Raw genomic sequence first — 26,751 nt, 5'->3', positions numbered from 1 at the left:
CAGTATAGAGACAGAGGGCCAGCACACACACAGACAGTATAGACACAGACAGTATAGAGACAGAGGGCCAGCACAAACAGTATAGAGACAGAGGGCCAGCACACACACACAGACAGTATAGAGACACAGTATTGAGGGCCAGCACACACACAGTCAGTATAGAGACAGAGGGCCAGCACACACACAGTATAGACAGTACAGTCAGTATAGAGACAGAGGGCCAGCACACAGACAGTATAGACACACAGGGCCAGCACAGACAGCACACACACAGTCAGTACAGAGACAGAGGGCCAGCACACACACAGTATAGACACACAGGGCCAGCACAGACAGCGCACACACACAGTATAGACACAGTCAGTATAGAGACAGAGGGCCAGCACACACACACACACATAGTATAGACACACAGGGCCAGCACACACACACACACAGTATAGACACACAGGGCCAGCGCACACACACACACACACACAGTATAGACACACAGGGCCAGCACACACACACACAGTATAAACACACAGGGCCAGCACACACACACAGTATAAACACACAGGGCCAGCACACACACACAGTATAGACAGACACACAGTATAGACACACAGTATAGAGGGCCAGCACACACACAGTATAGACAGACACACAGTATAGAGACAGAGGGCCAGCACGAGCGCGCGCGCACACACACACACACACACACACACACACAGTATAGATACAGAGGGCCAGCACACACACACACACAGACAGTATAGACACAGACAGTATAGAGACAGACAGTATAGAGACAGAGGGTCAGCACACTCTCACTCACAGACAGACAGTATAGAGACAGAGGGCCAGCACACACACACAGACAGTATAGACAAAGACCGTATAGAGACAGAGGGCCAGCACAGACAGTATAGAGACAGAGGGCCAGCACACACGCACACACGCACACACCCAGACAGTATAGAGACACAGTATTGAAGGCCAGCACACACACAGTCAGTATAGAGACAGAGGGCCAGCACAGACAGTATAGACACAGTGGGCCAGCACAGACAGTACACACACAGACAGTATAGACACAGTGGGCCAGCACAGACAGTATAGACACAGTGGGCCAGCACAGACAGTATAGACACAGTGGGCCAGCACAGACAGTATAGACACAGTGGGCCAGCACAGACAGTATAGACACAGTGGGCCAGCACAGTCAGTATAGACACAGTGGGCCAGCACACACAGTATAGACACAGTCAGTATAAAGACAGAGGGCCAGCACAGACAGTATATACACAGACAGTATAGACACACAGGGCCAGCACAGTCAGTATAGAGACAGAGGGCCAGCACAGTCAGTATAGAGACAGAGGGCCAGCACAGTCAGTATAGAGACAGAGGGCCAGCACAGTCAGTATAGAGACAGAGGGCCAGCACAGTCAGTATAGAGACAGAGGGCCAGCACAGTCAGTATAGAGACAGAGGGCCAGCAGAGACAGTATAGAGACAGAGGGCCAGCACAGACAGTACACACAGTATAGAGACAGGGGCTGGGTCCTACCTTCATCCTCCAGCTCCAGTTTCTCCAGCATGCCTTCCGTGGTGCCTTGAGCCTGTGTGGGGAGAAGGCAGAGAGAGGGGAGTGAGCACTCATCCAGAGACAGGAGGACCAGCACACTCTGCGGGGGGGAACACCAATGACTGACTCTGCTTTCCCTGTACACACACTGAGGGGCGGGGCACAACACACCCCCTCATCCCTCACTGGTCAGCTCGGAGAGCCGGGTTAATCCGATTGGCTGATAGCGTGCAGGGAGGCTAGCAGGTTATAGAGCGTTATCTGATTGGCTGGCAGCATGTCTTGTCTAACCAATAGGTGAAGCCCGGTGTGAGGGAATCCCCGCCCTGTCTCTGCGGCTGACAGGGAAAGCAGGTATCGCTGTCAGAGAGCATGGGGGGCGGGGTATCAGTGAGCGGGGGGGGGGGGGGGGGGGGGGCGTGGTCTGGGCGGGGTCTACCCTCCCCTGGCACTTACAGGGTTTAATGGCGCTGCAGGGCCATTTAACCCTCTCACTGCCAGTCTCTGCCGGTTACAATAGTTCCGCTGTCTGCTTCCTGTACGGCCAAACCATGGAGCCCCCGCGGTCACAGAACTACAACTCCCGTGATGCTTTGCAGCCCTCTACTGTATTACATTGATTAGTATAGGTATACAGGTCTATTAATGAATTAATTATACAGATATAGATATATTATACAGAGCTATTAATACATTATTTATACAGAGCTATTAACCCCTTAAGGACACATGACATGTGTGACATGTCATGATTCCCTTTTATTCCAGAAGTTTGGTCCTTAAGGGGTTAATGTCACCCTCCCAGGGGCACTCCTGATTAAACTATAAATAATAAAGCTCCCTTTATCATGTTAGAATATCACTTAAATTACAATATCAGGATTTATCAAACAACCAGAAAGTCATTACAATTAAGGAGGAATTAATGCACTAATAATCATAATAATAATTATATAACTGCATCTATCGCAAACTCAACGTTCACTCTCTTATACAGTAAAAAAAAAAAAAAGAAAAAAAAAAGGGTATTCAAAAGACAGAGAGGGATGTTAACTAAAAAGTGAGAATTATCAGGAATTCAGACTCAATTTTAAATGTAAAGGGACACTGCAGAGTAAAATATACAATGTGTTATTTAGTAGATATACCGACATGCATTTATTTATGCACATAAGGCACAGTCAATGGGGATGGATGGACAAAATAGAACCAGCAGATTTGGCAGATGTTGGTAATAAAATGGTAGATGCTCTTGTTTAAATGATCACAGGTATCTGCTTTCGATTAGAGTTTTTATTTTCTGTGACTGCTATTAAAGTTGTAGTCTCGGCATTACGATTTCTGGTTTATTTTTAAAAATACAATTAACTCCTTGCAATAACTGTCCTATAACTGCCGAAAATGGATGCGACACAACAGCTTATTGCTGGCTGGTTACACCTCTAGTGGCAGTCACTCAGATACTTCCTATCTCAGTGCTGCACTGCATGGAGACGACTATTCCCCATGCGTATGAACTGATTCAATGCATCTCTATAAGGAGTTTCCGATTGGAGCCACACATGCGCAATAGCCTCCCTTTACTAAGGGAAAGCATTGGATTGGCTGAGATCATTATTACTAATGATCTTCGCGTGGAGATGTGTCTAGACGCAGCTAAATGGTTATTATAACACTAATGTCAGGAATGTATGTTTGTATTCTTGACACTATGGTATTCCTTTAATTGAAATTCTTGACATACGAGACATTTAACAACCAGGACTAATAAGGGAGTCTGAATACTTTTACTATAGTTACACTTTTAATGTAGTACAATAAGTATGTATTAGTCTAAGGCAAAGGAAAGGTTTTTTTTACTGTAAGAACAATAAGGATGTGGAATTCTCTGCCTGAAGAAGTGGTTTTATCAGAGTCCATACAGATGTTCAAACAGCTACTAGATGCATACTTGCAAAATCAGAATATTCAAGGATAGAATCTTTCAATGTAGGGTAATAACTGCTTGATCCAAGGATAAATCTGACTGCCATTCGGGGGTCAAGAAGGAATTTTTTTTCTAGTTTGTTGCAAAATTGGAAGTGCTGGAAAACTTTTTTTTTTTGCCTTCTTTTGGATCAACCGCAAAAAACACATGTGAGGAAGGCTGAACTTGATGGACATATGTCTCTTTTCAGCCTATGTAACTATATGTATGCAAAACTGATTTTTAAAAGGAAAAAAATTCTCCTCACATTTTAAATAACTTTATTCACACTTACTACCCTTGGTCCCCCAGTAGAGTGAGTGTGAATAAAATAACTTCTTAATAAATTTCAGACAATAGACGCTGTGTGATGTCAGTCAGCATGATCGGACTGCCGGAAGAACTCTTGCCAAACTTTCCCGGCAATCTGATCCTTCTCTGCTGACATCAGAGAGCCGCTAGTGGCTGTTGCCAGCATAATGAGGAAATATCCCAACTATTCCCAATCCATCCTTTAAAACCAGTATATACACTAATTGTGGGTGCACTTATGAGAAAGAGAAAAATTATTAAAAGGACCACTATAGGCACCCAGACCACTGCTGCCCCTAGTTTTAACCATGCAGCTGAAAACATAGCAGTAGAGAAACTGCTATGTTTACACTGAGGGTTAATCCAGCCTCTAGTGGCTGTCTGCCCGCGCATGAGGCTCCTCTCGGGTGCTGATGTCGATGGAGGAGGAGAGGTCACCAGCAGTGGCGGAACTACCGCGGTCGCAGGGGTCGCTGCTGCGACCGGGCCCGTAACTCCAGGGGGCCTGGTCCCGCCGGCTAAGTAATGCAGCTCTGGCCAGAGGGATAACCATCAGCGATGATGTCAGAGGCTGGGAGAAAGTGACTGCCCAGGTCACTTCCTCCCAGCAACCACCAGGAGCCGCGCGGCAGGAGGGAGTCAGAGTGGGAACTTGACTCCCATCAGGCTGAGCCACCTCTGGACCCCAGGGAAAGGTATGTGTGTGTATATTATATATATATATATATATATATATATATATATATATATATATATATATATATATATATATATATATATATATATATATATATATATATATACACACATGTCCATCTGTCTGTGTGTGTGTCTCTGTGCATCTGTTTGCATGTGTGGGGAAGAGGGAACGTATGGGAGGGGACGGTAGACGTACGGGGGGCCCCAGGGCAATTTTCGCACCGGGGCCCTGTGATTTCTAGTTACGTCTCTGGTCACCAGTGCCAAGGGAGCCCAGCGCTGGAATAAGGTAAGCAAAGAAATGGTTAATTAACCCTTTATTCGCCACGGAACGGGCCCTTGTCACCTAAACTGTGACTAGGGCTCTATAGTTTTAGGAATACATATTTGTATTCCTAACGCTATAGGGTACCTTTAATGAATGACTACATTACACAAATACTAGGTTTTGTTCTACATCTGAAATTAGACAATTGCTGTGGTCTTCAAAGTGACACTCCAATGCCACCGCCTCAAAAAAAGAATAAAAAATGCATCACTGTTTAGTAGATATACCCAAAAATGAAAACATATGCATTTAATGATACATTTTTTAACTGAGGTTGTATCTATATAAAAATAAAAATGCTAGAAAAAGCAGCAGGTCTCTTTTCGGAAGCCTTTTCAAACCCTCCCCTTCTAAGCCCGCCCAGACTTTCTGTGGCTGTCCAATCACAGACTTCCAAATGCAGCTCAATGAAAAGTCTTTGCAAGGCAGTTAGGTGCATTGGTAATGCCATTTTGAGATCAATATGGCACCGATCAGCCATTTTGGGGACAAAGAAAGCCCTTAGCTACTTAGGGACAATGTTGGCACTGGAAGCTGGACACAAAAGATGAGAATGATTAACTTTTTGGGGCAAAGCTGGCTCTGTAGGAAGTGAGTTACATGTTACCCAGTGAAGTTGGTGGCCCAAAGAGGTGGAGTGGTTTCCTTAGAAAATAGGCGTGACTAGAATTGTTATGTTTCTGAAAGGAAAGGTTTGAACAATGTAGTGGGGGGTGCCAAAAGTATTCTTGCAGTCAGGCGTCAGTGACCCTAGGATTGGCCCTGTGACAGCCAGGGGGTGTTACAAGGCTAATTAATTGAAATGAGTGACAGTTTCTCTTGACATCTGCATTGTTGGTAAAATGAAGTGGAAAAAAAAGACCCTTCACACGTAAAGCATTTCATCAAAGTAAAATAATTCCGTGGTCCAGAATGTCCCTTTAAAGGGGGTTAAAAACCATGCGCAGAGCTTTCTCAGGGACCATGACGTAGCTACAATTTATTACTTAAAGTGATCCCGTCATACCAAATGGGATATGATGGTTACTCGGAATTCTGGGAAACTGAAACAACAAAGCTGAACTGGAAACAAAGACAGTCATTTACCTACTTTTACAGCTGAATTATTTTGACGTGGCAATTGCAGTCTTTCCCAGCAATTAATCACAATTCCAGGTTTAGAGAATAAACGCCCCATGATTTACTTTTTATGACATAAACAAATGACCCAAAGCGGCAAACTTTCAAGAGTCAGAACCCCTGATTAGAGAGTAATGAACACCCTGCAAATAGCCCGAATGGCCACAATGGGGAAGGCACCTGCAAATCATTCCCCTGCTCATTAGAAGACTGCTCTGTGCAGGAAAATAAATGTCTGCAACTCCTTGGGAATAAAGTGTTAATCAAAGTATAGCAAGAATGTGGAGCATCTCACTCTGTCATTAAATAAGAATCATTGGTAGGAGCCTATACCTATATTGCAGTAACAGATACACATCTTACCGTCTGCAAACGCCCCAAGCATAACAAAACCTGATTTAATAATAAAGTGGGATAATTTACCAAACACCAAAACTGCAGCGGAAACAAATATACTACTAATGTCAGGCAAAAAGGCTTGATTCGAAGAAACAAAAAACACAAAAAATTTCCACTAAAAAGTCACAGCCAGGGGAGGCCTAGGTATGAATTGCCAAATTCGAGGCCAAATCAGCACATTCCCATTTTATATTAAATGCTTTATACCAATACTACAAAAAAATAAGATATGTACAGAATATATTTAATACTGTGCTGTGAATCAGCATCCCCCCCCCAACAACAACTCTGTCTATGTTAGTGAATATAGGCTAACCCTTCCCTGGTCACAGTTTGATTATTTTAGCACTTTGGGTTTCAATGTATCACAATAATGTGTTTAGGAAATAAACCATTTGGAGTCATGGAGTTAAAATGCTTACTTGTGGGGGTTCTGTCAATACTTTGCATGATTGGTTCTTCTTACCAACTTTCAGTTTTTTTAACATGCTCCAAACTGCAGCTACAGAGACCACCACTACCCTCAGTATCCTTGGACAGACCTCACTGCTACTGTAACAGCATGCTGCAGTCACATGGTGAATGGAATCAGCTCTGATTGGATGATGGGATGGCGTTAAAGGAGCCTATACTCACTGCTCTGCCTTGCAGCAATTTAAAGGAACAGCAACATTTTAAGCGACACTACCGGCAGGTTAGTTTTAAGCTGAATTTTGATTCTATTCAAACCACAAGAACGTAACATTTTTTGAAAGCCAGTGGAGGTTGATCTTAGTCCGTAGGGGCAGGTGGCAGCGAGGATGTAGACATGAGTAAAACTATCTTTCAGTTCATGCTGACTCTAAATAGGGAGGCTAACTATACAGTGTTTGTAATGCATGCTTGTTATCCTAATGCTATAGTGTTCCTTTAAAGAACTTTATCCACACAGGGAGACGCTGGTGACATAGATGCATATGTTTAACACAGCTTCTTGATCCAAGGGTAAATCTGACTGCCATTCTGGGGTCAAGAAGGAAATGTTCCCTAGTTTGTGCATAATTGGCACAAACTACGCTTCAAACTGTTTTTTGTTTTTTTTTGCCTTCTTTTGGATTAACAGCAAAAAACAGAAATGCAGGGCTCTTTGAATTCAAGGACAGAGGTAGTTGAGTCCAAATTAGGGACAACTGTCACCTAAATTCTATTTTTTAATATTATAATAATTTTAATAATATAATAGTATTGTAATAGTTTTTTTTTAGATGAAGGATGTGTAAAAAATGAGAAAAACTCATCACTTTTAGTGTATGTCAGAATCCTTCAGCCATATCAATACACCTTGTTTTAATTCTTATTGTTAGTCTCTATGGTATTCCCGGTTTTTGTGCAGGAAGACCATGGAGACTAAAATACTGTCAAAACAAGGGTGCATGTATATGGTTGAATGATCTTGTCATATACTGACGGTAGGGATGTTTTTTTTTTTTTAAATTTACATATACTTAATTTAAAAAAATCTATTTTCCAAAACTTGATGAAAGGATTATTATATTAAAAGAAAATGTTTAGTGATGACAATTGTCCTTTAAATATGGACACTTGGTAGGTATGGAGAAGCATTGAGAACAATTCGAAGCATACTTATTGAAAGTTTTCATAAGCAAGTGCCTCTAGTGACTGTCTGAATGATTGATTGTCTGATTAACAGTCACTAGAGGCATTCCATGTAAACTTTTTGTTTCTCCCAAATGACAATGTTTACACTTGTCATTTGCAATGTCAGACACTGTGAGACGTCAGAGACAAGGTCTTAAATAAGCACCTATCTTGATCATAATTGTGCAGGTTTCTTCCCTTTTAGATATATTTTCATATTCATTTATACCCCCGGGAGACGTGATCTTGGCAGCCTGGAACAAATGTCAAATCTGTGAAAAAATGTCTGTCTTCGGCATGCTGACAACGGCTGTAATTTGCGTTTGTCTCCCCTCCCTCCTTCCTTCACTGAAGCCCCCCCTGCTTTCCTAAACCTTCCATTTGTTTTTATTTACTCCTCCTCCTTCATCTCTATCTCCTCACTCACTGCCGTTACCGGTACCGAGTTGGTAATATGGTCCAATCAAAAGCTTTTCTAGTCGTCGATTGGACCTCCCTCCGCTGCCGTGATGTCAGTTTTAGCTTAGTTCTATTGTAATTTGAGGGATAAGGGGGAGGTGGGGGTCTAAAGAATAATGCCAAATAAAGCATTATTTATTAAAAATCAATAAGCACAAGAAAGAGTTGGAGCAACCCCTTAAGTGTACTTCAGATCAGGAGCAAGCAAAGGAAAACTGGATTGTTGGAAGGTAGGTAGGGGTGCCTAAGAATATACACCTACAGACACTTGGCATGAATTGAAATATTTAGTGAAAAATGCCAAAATGCAAAACACAGTGACTTGGATATATTTATGAATGTAGCTTTTTAACTTAAATTTGAAGTCCATATTTTAATTCAATTGAATTTCTAACAATTGACACTTTAGTAAATAATCTTCAGTTGTATTTTCTGCTGACGACAATAAGCCCTTCAGCAATCACCAACTCTCTCTGGATGATTTCATAAAATATGAATTTTGGAGAAATTGTGGAAATTCGAATTAGCCAAATAAAAAAAATAATTGACGTGGGGAATTTTTCAAGTTTGAATATTTTGGCCTTAAATTTGACAATGAAGTTGTATTCAGTTTCAGATGACATTTCACAGTTTAGTGAATGATCTTTGTCTGTGATGCCAAGACAGAGCAGCGTCCAGAGCACAAAACAGACTTTTTATGTTCTACTGAGGCACATAAAATAACAAAGTCAAGACGCTATAACAAGATTTTATAGACACGTATTTCTAAATTCTCTGTTTATTTTGCCACTGCTTGCACACGTTGGTTCTTCTTTTGCCAACATTCATTTTGAACGATAAGCAAAAGCTACCACAAATCCAGACCCAAAACTGTATTGAGATTTTATGGCACAAACTGAAACAAAGAGCAAAAATGGTTAAAAATCCGCCACAAAGATCTGAAACTAAAGTATGCCGGCCACCAATGGCAGACCGTGCTGGGAGCAATGTTTCAGGGCTACCTGCAGGGTCCTGCTATTCTGTGCATAGCACAAGCTCATCTAATGATGCTCGCACTATGCTTGCTGGGGCCAGTCCATGGGCACAAAGTCGGAATTCTTTTTTTTATAAAAGTGCACATTTCCAACGAACATAAGTATTCGCTACAACCTTGTTTAAAATATGTTTTAAGCCTGTTTCTTTAACCCCAAAAAAGTGCAATTGTCCCTCATGTCATGGCACTGTATGCAAATGTTTGACCACATTAAGCTTGTTGATGCTGTCGTGGCATTGCAAGCCTGTATGATATTCTTTTGTTGCAAACCAAAATAAAGAATTATATATATAAAAAAAAAAGTGCCCCTTTCAAATTTAATCAGCACTTTTATAAATGAGCTACGCTGTGCCCTCCCTATTATGATACAGTTAGACAGCTGAGAGGGTAAGCTAAAAGCACTAAAGCACTTTAACTGTGCTGATATTTTCATTTTACAAAAAGTGCAGATTTCAGTAGAAATTGACATTGATAAACTAACCTAGTTACTCCCCCCTGGCTGTCAATCAGATCCAATCCTGTTACTTCCTGGTTTGGCTAGCTCAATGGAACTAAACTCAAGAAGAAGCAATTACCTAGAGCACTTCTCACAAGCAAACAACTCAGATTCTCCATTAATCTTTCTCTCTGCAACTTTCAGGTACTGACTAAAACTGGGAAGATTGTCCACATAATGTATTTTATCTTTGTCACTGCATTATTGTTTTTACTTTAACAACGTTACCATTTATACCTGGTTTATACCACTGTCATTTTCTGTACATGCAGTTTTTCATTGTTATTTTCATTGAATGTATTCTACCAATATTTCATGTACATGTAGTTATTAATATTTGAGGTATTAGAATTTGGTTTGTAAACAATAAATGTTTTCTCTACCCACCCCTCTACCCCTTAGCTGTAAATATCTTGTTATAACTATGCCTCATGTCCATCCCTAAATCTTACCCCTTAATCCATAAACCCGGCTCACAAGCAGTAACTCTTTTTTTCTTTTTTCTTACTCACTTACCCCCTCATTCCCTTTACATTTTACCAGTAGCTGAAACTTTTATTAAAAAATGTTTTTGGGCCATCGCTTCCAAATTCCCCCTGCTACCTGTTATCTCAAATCCCCTTTAGATTGTAAGGTCATGGGCTAACTACCGGTAGGTACTTTGTATGAAAGAACTGTGGCCAAATCTCAGCTCACAGACTGGGCCCTCTTTACCTTTTGTGTTGCTCTATGTATATTGTACTGTTTGTTTTTGTGTTTGTTTGTTTTCCCCCTCAATTTTACAGCAGTGTGGAATATGTTGGCGCTTCATAAGTGCCGGTAATAATAATAATAATAATTGAGCTGCATTGTGAAGTCTGTGATTGGACAGACACAAGGATCGATTAGAAAGGGCGGGCTGGCAAAGTCTTCAGAAAAAAGATCTGCACTTTTTTGCAAACTGTTTTTAAATATAAACCAAATTTTAAAACAGTATTAAACGCATAGTTTTCAATGGAGATATATATACGAAATAGTGATTTATTTATTTTTTTATTATAATCTGGTCAGTGGTGTGTTCCTTTAGATTTGATCCAAACATGAAGTATAACAGATGGCCTTAAATTTTAAATTCACTCTGAACTCTCACTTTGGTGAATAAGCCTTTGAAAGTGATATATACTTAGAATAGTGAGAGACCTTTTATCTGTCCTATTATCTCTGTCTCCCTCTGGTGGTAGCTCTTAGTTTTTTTTTTTTTATTTCATTTTATATATTTGGTGTATATCTGTTGAACTGTTGATATTCATAAGACATTTTCACACCAGCACGGCAGGGTATGTTCCTTTATTTATTAATAATAGTAATAAACATACCACGTACGCCACTTTGTAACCATTATTAAGATGATCTACACTGCAGAGATCACTTAAGGATGTTGCACTCTGCTCTTGGCACCAGCAATTTTGCAAGATTGACACAGTATTCTGCGTGTTGTACAATCTCTAGCAAAATTCCAATAGTAACGGTTTGGCGAGCCAATATCATAGTGTGTATCACTGAGTATTTGGTTTGTAAATCAAACCTTGAACTTATCCTTTTAGTTGATCCTGACCCCACCAAAAAATACACGTACACACAAACATATTGTCTAGCCATGGACAATTACAAACAGACTTATTCTCTCATCCTTCCAAAGTTAATAACATGCATTCCATTAAGTTGGGTAACACAAAGTTATATTTACCAGCCGTTTATTCTGTTGAATGAGAGTGTGTACACTAAACTACATAAGTACCCCTGGGAGAAAATGCAATAAAGAACAATTTCTATTGTTATTATATTATCATCATTCATAGAACTATATTATTTTATACATCTTATATATTTTAACTTCTATTGTCTAGGTTGAAACTAAAAATTTTCAATAGGATATTGCAGTAATACGTAGTTTTTAAAATGAAAGTTGATTTGTTTTCCACAGGGGTCCCAATTGTTCATTAGACCGTATGATTTCTATATGATCAGCCTAGCATTTTAGCAATACAGTGCGCTTGCCATGTGTACTTTTTACTGGGGAGCAGGTTACATAGTGCATACAGGCGCCCTCTACTTAAAATGATTACCTTGATTTATTCAGTCTGTATACCCCTTCACATAAAATACACTCAGATTTTTGTATCCTGACTTGTAAAAGCCTCAGTTCAGCGAGACTGCTATAAAATCCTAGTTAAAGATTTACTAGGGGTAAACCAGGACATTTAGAAGCGTAGGACATTTGGACACATAGTGGTTTTTTCAGTAAAGTTAGAATAGAGAGGGTTTTTTTGCACTAAAGTTAGAATTGTTAGGAATTCAAACTTAATTAAAAATGAATTTCAAATTTAAGGGATTAATAAAAAACTGGTTATGATCAGAGTTACCCTTCCTATACTCAAAAGAATAACATAAAAAATAAATAAAAGAAAATAACTAAAACAGCCTGGTTTTCCTCCACTGATGATGGAGTACAGGCTGAAGGGAGGACAGGGGCGGCACAGAAGTGGGGGCCTTTAGATGTCTGAGTGTATATCGGAAATCAATAGACTAGTTACGTTAACTGTCAGTAGAAAACAGTTTCCTATTTATGTGTAAATGCAGTTAAAACTTAATACATATTTGGGGGCGGGGCCTGACCGCCATGCTGACCGGTCGCATGCGGGAGAGGCTCCTGCTACAGGAGGCCCCTTTTGGCTGTAAATCGCGATTTATAACTGTCATCTACGCCTGAAAATACAGCAGAGTGCACAGGCAGTTGTTGGCGCTACTGCACACTCCAAGATCGGGAGTTTTGGGGTCCCTGAGGACAGCACAAAGCTTTGGAGCCTGCGGTCTACTCGGGAAAGGAGAAGGGTGGACGGCCACCGCCCTGCTCACATGCCTAGCTGCCGCACAACAACCCTGTCACACGCCTCACAGGACCCGTTCCCCCCCCCCTTTGGACCGGCGGGGGTCATCCCGGTCCCCACTGGAAAGATCCGACACCTACAGCACGAACCCTAAAGAGTGTAACATGATTAAGGATTCCCACGCTCTGACAACAAGATGGCTGACGGGCAAGCTGCAATGGGCGCGGCTGCACTAACTACCTGTTAGCTGCTTTAACGGTGATGTGATCTGCTGGCCACAGCTCGATGCCCGGACTGGACTGTCACACCAGCGAGTAGAATAAAGGAGCCGGCAGCCTGAACCTCCACTCCGAGCCATGCGAGGACATCGCTCCCAGCATGGTCTGGGACCCCCAGTGCTTGCCCCTCAGGAAACCAGCGCACGCAGGCCCATGCGGTGCCAAGGGCTAGTGGAGTGGGTCCCTCCTGACGCACCAACCTGCCGGGACTCTACCAGCACTACAATCAGCCGGGTAGATGACAGACGGAGACCACAGCTACAATACCGGGAGAGCCGGCCGGCATAGCTTCGGCAGCTGTAACGTGGCACAGCCTGTGCGGGCTTGCAGCGGTCTGCCTCTTGAAGAACCAGTGGACTCTTCCTGTTTGCCGCTTTTGTTTATGCATTCACTTACATTTAATTTGCTTTTAAATTGTATCTAAGTAGGCATAGGTAGCATATCTTCACACAAGTAAACTGACCTGCTGGGTATTAACCTTAACCCTCGTTTCTGTGACAAGCCCACAGGCAACTTAATTAATGCCCTGGGTATAGCTGCTTTATATGTGACCTTTAAGTAGCCGGTTTCTTAACCTACTCTAGGGAGCTGGGGGTAGCTATTAGACACTAGTACACAGAACCTCATCTGTCCACTAGGAAGTACCTTAGCATACCAACTAGATCACAGACAGACAGCTCCCCCCTCCCTATACTCAAACTCCAAGAACACAACTGTGCCTAGTTAAGACTCACCATCAGCTGGGTATTAGAGTCTCTCCTTCTTAACTTAATAGCACCTACACTGTACGCATCGTGGAAACACAGATTAATCTATTCAGACCAATAGCCTTTAAGAATTACTAGCACTATCATCAGGTTGTACAGAGTGGATGTGTTATCATAGATGTATCAATGCCAGTTAGAGATGCATGTTCTAGCAAAAATATAAATGTATATCTCGTTAGTTAAATAGTTTAAAGAATGATCTAAGTGACTACGCCTGCTCAAACTATAAAATTGTGCTTGTAATCCGTGTGCCCCGCATGTACAGCGAGAAAACAGCCCGAGGACTGCTTTTGGGGCACCTCACGCATGCCTGTATTATTTTCATGCACTGCAAAAATAAATAAATAAATAAAAAACTTAATACATATTTTATATGAATTAACATTTAGGAATTTTCCTAAAATTGTTTATTCACCAATTGTAGTAAACTGAAAACTGAATTGCACACTTTATTCCATACCTAGCAAGTGTCCCTATTTAAGAGGGGCCATCCCTATTTTGGTACCAATTACCTCTGTTCTTGTATTCTAAGAGCTCCATATTGTTTGTGTTCCTGAGTGTATAACAGATCTCCACAGTAATAATACTCCCAGTAATGTGTCTGAGTGTATAACAGAGCTTCACAGCAATAATATTCCCAGTAATGTGTCTGAGCGTATAACAGAGCTCCACAGTAATAATACTCCCAGTAATGTGTCTGAGTGTATAACAGAGCTTCACAGCAATAATATTCCCAGTAATGTGTCTGAGCGTATAACAGAGCTCCACAGTAATAATACTCCCAGTGTATAACAGAGCTCCACAGCAATAATACTCCCAGTAATGTGTCTGGGTGCATAACAGAGCTCCACAGCAATAATACTCCCAGTAATGTGTCTGAGTGTATAACAGAGCTCCACAGCAATAATACTCCCAGTAATGTGTCTGAGTGTATAACAGAGCTCCACAGCAATAATACTCCCAGTAATGTGTCTGAGTGTATAACAGAGCTCCACAGCAATACTACTCCCAGTAATGTGTCTTTAAACTGCAATAAATGTGGTTAGAAATCAGTCTGTGTAAATAAGATACATTGTTCTTGTTTAAATGATATTTTAGTTGCTAAAATTGTTATTAGTAAGTCACATAAAACAGCCCCGCCTCTGGCCATACCAACCCACGGCCTTAAAATAATAGCGTCCCTCTTTGTCCATTTGAAATGTTGTGAGGGAGGCTTTCGGCTGAAATAGTCAAACTTTCACAACGGTTAAAGATCTTTCCATATCATCCATTGTCTCATTTTTTGGTAATTTGGTTTTTAATGCACTACAATTGTCGTTTTACTGAATAAACAACAAAATGTATATTTCTACTTTCCCAGTGCTTAGCTATCCAAATTTTTCATGTTTGTTTGTTTGTTTGTTTTTTTAACAAAATATCCTCAGATTCTCATCAGACATTACTGTAAACATGAACAATTCTGTCCACAATCAGCTGCTAGCTTATAATCAAAATTGTGAATTGTCAGGATTTGTGTGTGATGTGAATTTTAACTTTTTAGGCCAAAATTTATATGACAACATAGCTGATTTTACCTAAAATATTAAATTTACTTTGAACGCCAGACAAATCTCACTTCAGTGAGTAAACCTATAAAATAGAACCTTTTTATTATTTTTGGTTTGTTTGTTTTTTTGAATTTCTGTATTTTTTATTGACAGGTAAACAAAAGCACAAAACATCAAAAGTATATGATAACGTTGCTTAAAAAATGTCTTAAAATAAGAAAGAACTTGTAAATAATAAAAACAGTAGGGAAAATAGGATAGAGGGTGTTCAGTAAAGGTACATGGTTGAGAAAGTGCCCTAATGTCCTATTAAAACTATCAAATTAAAAAGTGTGTATTCCTTACTGCTTTTGAGGTAGTGCTAAGCGATGGTGTTGCAAGAGATGATTTTGTCACAGTAACCGGCATGTGTGGCAATGAAAACCTCTGTCCGGTGTCTGGCGGCGAAGAGAATGAACGCAATCTGGCTTCTAACCGCTCCGGTTCTTGTTTGTACGCCTCCAGGGGGAAGTTGGGCTTGTTGGTCACTTGTGTGGGGGTAGATGGAGACGAAGACAGTCCTGAGGCTGTTGAGAGAGAGAATGACAAATTAGTTTCCATCAGTAATACCCCAGAAGATACTGAAACGGATTTCACAATGTGTTTCATAGAACTTATATTTCATGTGTCAATCAGATTCCATATTGTGATCCATGATGGATTATAACCTCGCAACATGTTACTAATTGAAACATATTCGGATGAAACTAAATTCTAGGGAACTAACTAAACCCAATCTTTTAATACTTGTGCCTATAAAGATGTTATTTACTAAATTAATGTCACGGTAGTTTACCCCCAACTCGCAAGATTTAGTCCAACAATTGACAATATAGAGCAGAGATACGTCTTACCGGACCTTATAATGGCCGGACTCGACGTAGAGGAGAGAAATACGGAGTCAGGAACGATCCGAGGTCAAGGGTACAAAGAGACAGCAAAAACAAGAACTAGCCAAGGTCTGGTACACAGTAATTAGCAAGCCAGCAAACAGGACAAAACAGGGATAAAGAGATAAACGGAGTAAAATACAAAGCCAAGGTCAAGTACAAAAAATCACAACTGAACACAACAAGCGCTAAAGGGAACTGAAACAGAAACCACGATAGGGCAGGGAGTTAAGGGAGAGGTAAGTATAAATACCCTAACATTTAATTTGATTGGCCCCTGTCATATCCACGCCCCCAAAATGTAAGTGTATGGGGAATGTGGGATGACAGGGGCCAATGGGAGACCGTTTTAGTTTTCGGCTCCCACTTCCCCTTTAAGAGTGTGCCTGAGACGCGCGGCGCGCTCTTGGAGCTAGGCGGAACGCGTGACCGCATCCCGCGGTCAGTACCCGCCGTCATCCGAGCCCCGAGCGAGCCGCGTGCAGCGGGAACTGAGGACCTCAGCCAGCCCCCGGATAAGGTAAGTACCGCTACAATTAGGAGTTGTGGAGGATTGACAAGGGATTTGCAAACTATAGCCTAAAAGAGCTGACCCGTAGAATAGCTATAGTTGTAGAATTTATTCATTTGACTACTTTGGCCTGTAATTCACAATTCTCTGGTCTGTTCTCCACAATTCTCTAAGTAGAAAATAACCCTCCATGTCAAGCAAATCGTTTTGAGTTGTTTATGAGTGATTTTAGAACAAGCCTGTGATAAAAATGAATTGTAACTAGCATCTGCGAATAAAGTGTGCAAGCAATTTTTTTTTTCAAAACACAAGCTTAAAAAAACACAATTTTTTTTTTTACAAAATTACAAAATTGTCCAAGTTTAATCCTTCTGGAAGATTCTCTTTACTGTGTTTGTTGTATATCTTTTTGGTAGGTACCTGGTGGAGAAGTACCTACCTAAAACCAACACCCCTTTTAGGGTTCATGTGCAGAATAAGGTGGAGTAATGGTAAACTGGAATGAACAGGGAGCGTGGTTATTCAGAGGTAGGTATCTAAAGGTGGGCGGCAGAATAAAGAGGAGATTGAATCGGGGGGTGGGATGAGGAATGTAGGCCAAAGGGAATGATGATACAAAGAAATGAAAAGAAGGGGTAGGAATGAGGTATGGAGAAATTGTATGAGGGGGATTGAATGAGGAGGGTTTAAAATTAAAGGGAAATGTTAGGAGTCTGAAAATGAAATGAAGGAGAGTCGAGCCAAGTTGGAAAGAATAAAGTATAAAATAAATAACAAACAGAGGAGATTAACTAAGATTAAATGATTGATGAGAGGAAGTGAAGGAGAAGCATTGGGAGAAGCAAGTAATAAGACTAAGTTTGAAGGAGTGACAAGACGAGGGGTTGGAGAAAATTCGACAGGCCTAGAGACACTGAAGAGCGAAACCCGGGAGATGACGAGTCTGGGGTAGAAATTAATTCCCTGGGTGACATTATATCGGGTCAGACAGGGATATGGGAAGATATTAAACTGAAGACAGGATTAGCTGAAGAAATAAAACCAGGGTAGGAGTTGATAGAAGAAATGAACCCACAAAGTAAATACTTGTACAATTTGAGGGGGAAGAAAGCAGCCGTTGATAAAAGATGGAAACAAACAAAGATATATGCTTGCCTGAGTGATGACATGTTTGTTTTCAATTTGAATTGTTGCAATTTGTATATTAAACAGTCAGGATTTCCACTGTACTAAGAAAATGAGTGTCGGGGGCGGGGCCTGAGCGCAGAGCTGAGCGGACGCTGGTTAGAGCTGCTCCTGCTCCTTGCGGCTAACTTTCCTGATTTAAACGCTCTAAACGGACTCGAAACTTGCTGAATGGACCACCAACCAGGAGCTCAAGGCAGGGGCTACACGCTGACACCAAATATGTGGCACCAACTGCAAGATCCCTAGCACGGCAAACCAAGGCCTACCAGCATGGCTGGCGCGGGGAGGCGGCCGCTCCCCCATCGCCCTCGGAGGCTAACAGCTTGAATCTGGGTCCACGTTCCCCCCCTATGGACCGGTGGGGGTTATCCCGGTCCCAGGAGGGCCCCATTGGGTGTTGGGGCAACAATCCAAGCCGAGTCAATCCAGCCTTAAAATGGCGGCGACCGGCCCGGAGTCACTCATCATGACGAGAAGGGCTGACATCCTGGAGAGGCTAGATGCCCTATTTGAGGCCTTCTGGCGCAAGCTAGACAAGAGACAGGCTGCAACAAACCCCCAAGTCGAGCACTTACCGACAGCACCGCCCTCTCGCACACAGGTCAGCGGTACGACAAGACGAAAATGGCATGCCGGAAAACGGCGCAGAAAACAGCGCGACACCTCATCGACATCCAAACCCACACGACGCCTGCGCCGGACCACTGCTAAACTCCAACGCAGGTCGAAGCCAGCCTCACTCCAGCCTCCACTAACACGCGGCACAAAAATCATGAAGAGCCCGTTCCCATATCCACGCCGAACGACAAAGAGAAACGGAGCTCCGTCATACGGCTGGAGGAGACCGGTCAGGTGCCCCCTACTGAACACTCTATTTGGATATCCGGACTTTACCTGACAGGCGTAGGCTGAACCTAGAGCACCCCGCAACCTGTCAGCCACAAGGACTAGGGCTATATGTGCCTACCAACCCATTATCACCCAGCGGTACTCTCCTCAGTTTGCATGCCTTTCATATGTTTTTTCATGTCTCTCATATGTTTTTTTTTCCTATGCCTATCCTCTGAGCCCCAAATACATGTATTATTAATATGTGCTAGCCTCCTGACCCACAAGCTTTCCCATGGTAGCATGTAGGGAAACATGAAACCACTCTAAACACCCAGTAGGGCACCAACATCATTGTACAGCAACTACACAGAGGGGTGAACTCTCAACATAGACTGCCCACGTTTAAAGTTTATTATGTTTTATGTTTACAAGTGTAAGGGCACCCTCAAGCACCAGGGAATAAGAAATCGATTTCCCCCCTCCTAGGCTAGACAGGGGTAACAAGCTTGACTTTAAAATTAAAATGTGGTAGTATTCAGAGGCCTCATCCTAGCCTCTCTCAGCATGATTAGCCTATGTCTAGCAACATATTAGCACCTACTACACGTTTCACAAGCATGTATATTTTGATGTTAACATGTACTTTACTCTCGACTATCAATCACATAACGCTACATATAAGTGTGTCTATAATCATTATCTCTCTTAGAAATGTGCTGTTTCTCTATGCCACAAAACCTGACATTGAAAAGCCTGTACCCGCTGTTGTGGCGCTACAGATTCCTATGTTATGTAACCATATGCACATGAAAAATAAAGAATTTAAAAAAAAGAAAAAGAAAATGAGTGTTTGCAGACAAGACCACTATTGTTTGCTGTGGAATGTTTTCATTGATGCTTAGAAAGATAATTGGACATAAAAGATTTGCTTTCTTTCAATTGCTATTCCCAAACCCTGGGGCAGCGACAGACAGCTCTGAAATGCCTTACAAGACAAAAAAACAAAACAACAAACCCATTTTCCATAGTAAAACTGCTTACAACAAAGATTCTTCGCACACAACGATAAACTGCATTACAACTAATTAACTTTTTGGAACATTTCCCCAATATCCCAATCTTTGCAAGCCGCTTTGCTATCTATGTGCAAACACAAATCTTTACAATAGATATTATGTCTTTTTCCTGAACTGTTCTTCACTGAAACCACTCTACAGCATTGCTAACAGCATACATACTAATTAATTAGATCCACAATCGGATTTGTTGTTTCAGCACATCCCACAGATGCCCAATCAGATTGAGATCTGGGGAAAATGGAAGCCAAGGTACCATCTTTAACTCTTTGTCACATTCCTAAAAAAACACTCCTGAACCCTTTTTGCGGTGTAGCAGGGTGCATTGTCCTGCCATCACTGAACACCATTGTCATGAAGGGGTGTATGTGATCTGCAACAATCTCTAGATAGGTGGTACGTGTCAAAGTAACACCAGCATGAATGCCAAGAACCAAGGATTCTCTGCAGAACATTGCCTCTGGCCTGCCTTCTTCCCATAGTGCATCTGATCCTGTAGCCATCTCTTTCCAGGTAAATGATGCACATACCCGGTAATCCACCTGATATAAAAGAAAACATGATTCATTGGACCAGGCAACATTCTTCCATTGCTCCATGGTCCAGATATGAAGCTCATGTCCCCATCGAAGGCGCCTTTGGCTGTGGACAGGAGTTATCATGGACACTCTAACTGGTCTCACGTAGTCAAACTATAGTACATTTAGCTTAGCCCTGATAGATATGACCAATTGGAGTTGGACCTCAGTTACCTATTAAACCAATATATTAAAACAGAGGCCTCGATTTAATATTTTCTGAAACGCTTTTAATGGTCTCAATCTGCCAGAAAAACTTTCTAAATGATTTGTCACAATTAAAGTCTGGGAATTTTTGTAGATAAATATTATTTTTTTTTTGAGTTTTTCTAACTAGCTTCTGATTGTTTCAATAGCTTTTCCAAAAATATTAAATCAAGGCTTTAGAAGTTTCGGTTTATATATTTATTTTTTAATTTGGGCAGTTCACTCTCAGCAAATGGACCCATAACTTTTCAAATGCCAAAGGGTGCTCTAACCAGCCGAATTTCCCCTGGGAATAGTAGAACATAAACGTGTGTCTTGCAGAAAAAAATGTGTCCCAGACAAATAGAGCAGAACTAATGATGTCATGGAGCCTGGGACGCAGATAAAACTAGTCCTTGAAAGGGAAAGTGTCTGGAATGAAAAGGTTTTACGTTAAATATGCAGATCTGATTAAAAAATAAATAAATAACAATGTACTAGAGTGGTCATAAAAGCTCAACTTGGTCTTTCTTTCATATAACAGTTGTTAACATTTTCAATAAAGTATTTAAAGGGACATTCTAAACATAGGAGAAGGTAGAATTTCCACCTCCTCGTATTCCAATCATGTACCCATCTCACACTCTGTGACATCAAAGGGAAGCACAGTTTAATAGTGTTGGACGTGGAATTCTGGCTACACTCAGCATCACTTCCTGGTTTTATTATTGAATTCAGAAAGATGCCCTTCGATGACACATTCTTCCAAACACAACTAGTCCGTTCAAAACTCTATCCAGATCCATTTCCGTGACAGTGAATTTAGAAACAGACAGTGTCTCTGACATGGTTACGTAGGCTGAAAAGAGACTTGAGTCCATCAAGTTCAGCCTTCCTCACATGTTTTTGCTGTTGATCCAAAAGAAGGCAAAAAATCCCAGTCTGAAGCGCTTCCAATTTTGCAACAAACTAGGAAAATATTCCTTCTTGACCCCAAAATAGCAGTCAGATGTCTCCTTGGATCAAGCAGCTATTACCCCACTAATTAGAAATGATATCCCTGTACTTACCAACTAGAATTGGTTAGCGCTTTCATGATTATACCTAGGGTAAACATATCGCTGGTAACTGAATAACAATGTATCCATAAACGTTGATTAAATTGCTTCTCCATTACAGGGGTTAAATGTATCTCTTCTAACAGAATCCTGAGTTAAAGGACACTACCAAAACAACATTAGCTTAATGAAGCCATTTCTGTGTATAGATCATATCCCTGCAGTATCACTGCTCAGTTCACTGCCATTTAGGAGTTAAAAGGATCCTGTAGTGCCAGAAATACAAAGCCGTATTCCTGGCACTACCGATCCCTCTGCCTCCCCCCTCCCTTGCACCCCCCTCCCAGGTTAATAAAGGGTTAAAAACCCTTTATTTACTTATCTGATCCCAACACTGAAGCTCCGCCCTCTCCTCTGTCCAGTGATGATTGGAGTCTATTGCACATGCACGCATTAGACCTCCCCAGGGGAAAGCATTATTCAATGCTTTCCTATAGGGATTCCGTCGACGCTGGAGGTCCTCATGCATAGCGTCACTTAAAACACTTTTCGTGTTCTAAGAAGCCGGAAGCACCATCTAGTGGCTGTCTGAGAGACAGCAGCTAGAGGTGGGATTAACCCTGTAATGAGCTGAAGTGGTCTGGGTGCCCCTTTAAATCACTTTGTTTATACAGCCCTAGTCACACCTCCCCTGGCTGTGACTCACACAGCCTGCATGAAAAAATTGTTTAATTTTCCATCAGATGTTACTTTAAAATGTTTTATCTCCTGCTCTGTAAATTGAAATTTACATTCAGGAGGCTCCTGCAAGGTCTAGCAAGCTATTAACAGAGCAGGAGATAAAAAATTCTAAATTAAGCAGAGTTTGCAATAAAGGAAGTGTAAACATTAGATCTCACTATACAGGAAGTATTTACGAAAGCAAATCCAGGAGGGTGTGACTAGGGCTGCATAAACAAAGTAATTTAACTCCTAAATGGCAGATAATTGAGCAGGGAGACTGCAGGGGGATGATCTATACATCAAAACTGCTCCATTAAGCTAAAGTTGTTTTGGTGTCTATAGTGTCCCTTTAACCAAGTGAAGTGCTCTCACATACATTCTTCAAGACTTTCCAATTGTACCGGCTCAGTCTGGCTTCCGTGAGAAGCTAAGCTTCCAGCAATGTTTCTCGATTTCTGTTGCTTACAAAGCCTGACATTTACAGCTTCACAGTGCTCTTAATGCTTGCCAGCCATGTATTTAATGCTATTTATCTTAATGTCTCCTGAATAACGAAATGCCATAAAAAAGAACATTATTTTCCTCCAAGCTATTTCACATTAGCACGGAAAACGTAAATTGATGCTTTGATAAACATCTGTGCAGTAGTGGGGAAGCATTTGTAGCATAATTCTCAATTAACTTTGAAACATTTCATCATGAGATGATCTGACTTTGAAAATATGAAAATTATTGAGTGGACGTTCTTCCAAATGAGCCGAAGCCGCTGGAAAAAAAATGAATTATAAGCAACATACTCAAAATATGAAATCTGCTATCTATAAATTACATCTAATCAGACAACGGGTCAAACATTTCAATGTCAGGGCATTTCAGTAAACGATTTTACAAACTGCAGCTATTGCGTACGAGCAAGTAATTGAATTTAAAAGGATCGAAGGTAAGCATTTCAATTCTAAAAATATGAAATCTTGGAGTCATTAATGTGTAGAGTCAATACTCCTACTTAGTGTGAAACTCATCTTCAGCGAAATAAAATGGCTGATATTAAAAAGAAAGCAGATAAATGCACTTACTAAAAACAGTATAAAAGAAAAATAAATTGAGTTTCTATCTATTTTATTACACAGCTTTTGCCTCTACATGTTAATCAGTTTACCAAGCAAAATAATAACAGGTATAGGCAACCTTCGGCACTCCACATTGTTTGGACTACACCTCCCATGATGCTTTGCCAGCATTATGGATGTAAGAGCATTATACATCAACATCTGGAGTGAGGAAGGTTGCCTACCCCTGTTCTACTATATAATTTTTCTCCCAGCCACACTTGCCAACTTGGGTAATAGTCGTACTCTGTGCCTCCGATATACAAAGTATAACAAATACACACTCTAGTTAAAGACCCAATAGAGGCACCCCAACCAATGAAGTGGTCTGAGTACAGAGGCCCTTTTGTTTTAACCCTGCAATGTAAACCATCTGAGTTTTGTACATTGCAGGGTTAAACTCACCTCTAATGGCTTTCCTATACATTGTTAATATTATGTTTACGTACCCCCTATATTTCACAATAAGAGTTTGTGATGTCTAAAAAATAAAATTCAATCTCTTTGTTTATGCAGCCGTAGTCACACCTCCCTGCATGTGACTTGCGCAGCCTTCCTAAAAGCTTCCTGTAAAGAGTCATCTAAGGTTTACACTTCCTTTATTGCAAATTCTAATTCTTAATTTAGAGTTTCACATCTCATGTACTCTTAATAGCTTGCTAGACCTCGCTGGAGCCTCCTGTATGTAAGTCCAATTTACATATCAGGAGAAAAACACTGTTAAATTAAGTTACATCTGATTGAAAATGAAATTATTTTGTTTTCATGCAGGCTGTGTCAGTCACAGCCAGGGGAGGTGTGGCTAGGGCTTCATAAACAGAAACAAAAGTGATTTTACTTATAAATGGCAGATAATTGAGTAGTGAGACTGCAGGGGCATGATCTATACACTAAAACTGCTTCATCAAATTAAAGTTGTTTTGGTGCCTCTAGTGTCCGTTAATCCTCCTCCATGCAATGTGTGCCCTGACTGTGCCAGGACTAAACAAGATTGTAATGTCAGTGGCTAAACCTTTAATAAATATGTAGCATAAATAAAAACATTTATAGAAGCATTTAATAAAAACTTTATCACAATTTATGTTCAGCATTTTATTCAGTTGTGTAGTTTCCAGAGAGGTGGCTGTTCCCCTTTAAACATATGTCATCATATAATAAGCGTCTGACCACTGAGAATTGAACATCAAACAAAAATTCTTTAAAAAAAATTACACACAAGCAATGTATTATTACTGTACGTAATTCCTTGTCATTTTTGGAATGTGAAGGTACATGTTAAGGCCATAGGACTGTAGTTGAGGGACCGGTTAGTCTGGCTTTTAAAACTGCCCCGTGGGTCATACCTCAGTACCGGACATCTCGGACAAATCCACACTCTCCTCATCCTATCACTCTATTATCTTATTCACCAGGTTGGCCCTCTTTATTTAGAAGCCTAACTTGACCGCCGATTCCGGCACACTTCAGCTGACTTTGCCTTAGGTTGTTGGAACAAGCACGGCCTTGCTTCCCGACCACAAATAAAACATGTCAATGGTTTCAAAGTCTTTCAATTCCCAGATATCTTTAGAAATATGTGTTGCATAACAGGAACATATCTACGATCTATTCAGGCTTACAGAGAACGTCAAAACACAGTCCAAAGTAAACACTGCAAGTCAACTTCTAAACATGGGAAATACATTTACGCGCTCACATTAACGCTTTTGTGAATTTTGACGCATGCTGTCGAACTGCCCCCTGTGATTTATGTGCTCTTAATTGTGAACTTTGAAATATTTGTGGATCTCAGTGTGTCGCATAGCAGAGGCCTTGCTCATTCCTATGTGTCTGTTCTTTGCTTATTAAGTCGTGGTTTCGGCCATGTTTGGAATGGGAAGCGTTAGTTTAGCTTTTTATCAGTGTCAGACATGCTGGTACAATTACTTACAAATATCCTGTCTGGTAAACGTTAATGTGCTTATCTTTCATCTGTTTGTGAATAAAGAGACTTATTTCATTGATACAATTTCTATCTTTAAGAAAATTCTTAAAGGAAATTCAATGTACGTATTTTTCTCATTCCGCTCTGTGAATGGGGAGCTTCTGATACACTGAGCACATCAGCTAATGCGCTCAGATAACGATGCCCCTGTCCGAGTCTTACTGGTTAAAGCCTCTGGCTACAATGAAAGTTCGGGGGCAGAGCTGACCAGCACCGGACTGAAGACTTTGGAGTTAAACCGTTTGTTAACAGTTTAACCCCTGAAGGTAAGCCAGGGACTTCCTGGCACCAGAACAACTTCATTCTGCTGAAGTTGCTACAGTGCCCGGAGTGTCTCCTTAATCTCTCCACTCCAACCATGTATGCAATACGGTTATCTCCCTTTTATTGCACTACAAACAATACAAAATTCAATTTAGCCTACAAAGCCCCACTTACATTTCCCTATGAGTCTGCTTTTCAATAATTTTCTCATAACTTTATATTTTACCTTCCTCTAACCTTTATGGGGTAAGCATCATAACTGTATTCTAGGAGCAAGAGAGTTAAGGTTCGTACATTTTTTGCTTTTTTAAAAAAAATTTTTTAGAATGGTAGTGATAGTGGTAAACATATCTTATATTGATAAGCAAGTATAAATTCCGCATGATCAAAAAGGCTGTGCTGGTGGCATCCTATAGGTGTAGTACAGATTCTTGTGTATTGTCACAAGAAAAAAGGTTTGACAAAAACCATGGACTATAGGCAGTACAATGTATTGCAATGGTTTGCCCACTTACCTGAGTCCCAATGGGCTCCTGGTCTGCTCTGGGGGTAGGTTTACTACATCCTGCTCGTGCTGAGCTGCAGACGCTGACATTTATTCATTGGCTGAATATGTTAGCTGTGGGATCACAGCGAATGATGGTCTGTGCATAGAAATCTGCACAAAATTGATATTACCCAGCTAGCTAGTGGTTATGGTGCTTTCAGTAACCATGTAAGCTCTCACAAATCACAACACATTTTCTAGAACTCATTTAGACACCAACGAGCCATCTACAAGGTCAAGGTAAATAGGCACATGGCAAGCAAATAGAGAAGAGCATCAAACCCCAAAG

General features: G+C 41.0%; 1 protein-coding gene across 5 annotated transcripts in view; it reads right to left on the bottom strand.

Moving 5' to 3' along the window:
* The window catches only part of PRKAG2 (protein kinase AMP-activated non-catalytic subunit gamma 2), a 282,862-nt gene that overhangs the window by 65,299 nt on the left and 190,812 nt on the right, over window positions 1-26,751 (bottom strand). For all 5 annotated transcript variants that reach the window (XM_063452703.1, XM_063452704.1, XM_063452705.1 and 2 more), the window contains 2 exons: window positions 15,824-16,044; window positions 1,553-1,604 (listed from right to left, as the gene is read on the bottom strand). In XM_063452703.1, the coding sequence (XP_063308773.1) occupies window positions 1,553-1,604; window positions 15,824-16,044 (273 nt within the window). The remainder of the gene's footprint in view (window positions 1-1,552; window positions 1,605-15,823; window positions 16,045-26,751) is intronic.

The sequence above is a fragment of the Pelobates fuscus genome, chromosome 4 (assembly GCF_036172605.1).
Source record: "Pelobates fuscus isolate aPelFus1 chromosome 4, aPelFus1.pri, whole genome shotgun sequence".
Taxonomy (NCBI): Eukaryota; Metazoa; Chordata; class Amphibia; order Anura; family Pelobatidae; genus Pelobates; species Pelobates fuscus.
This window is presented reverse-complemented; position numbering and strand designations above follow the sequence as displayed.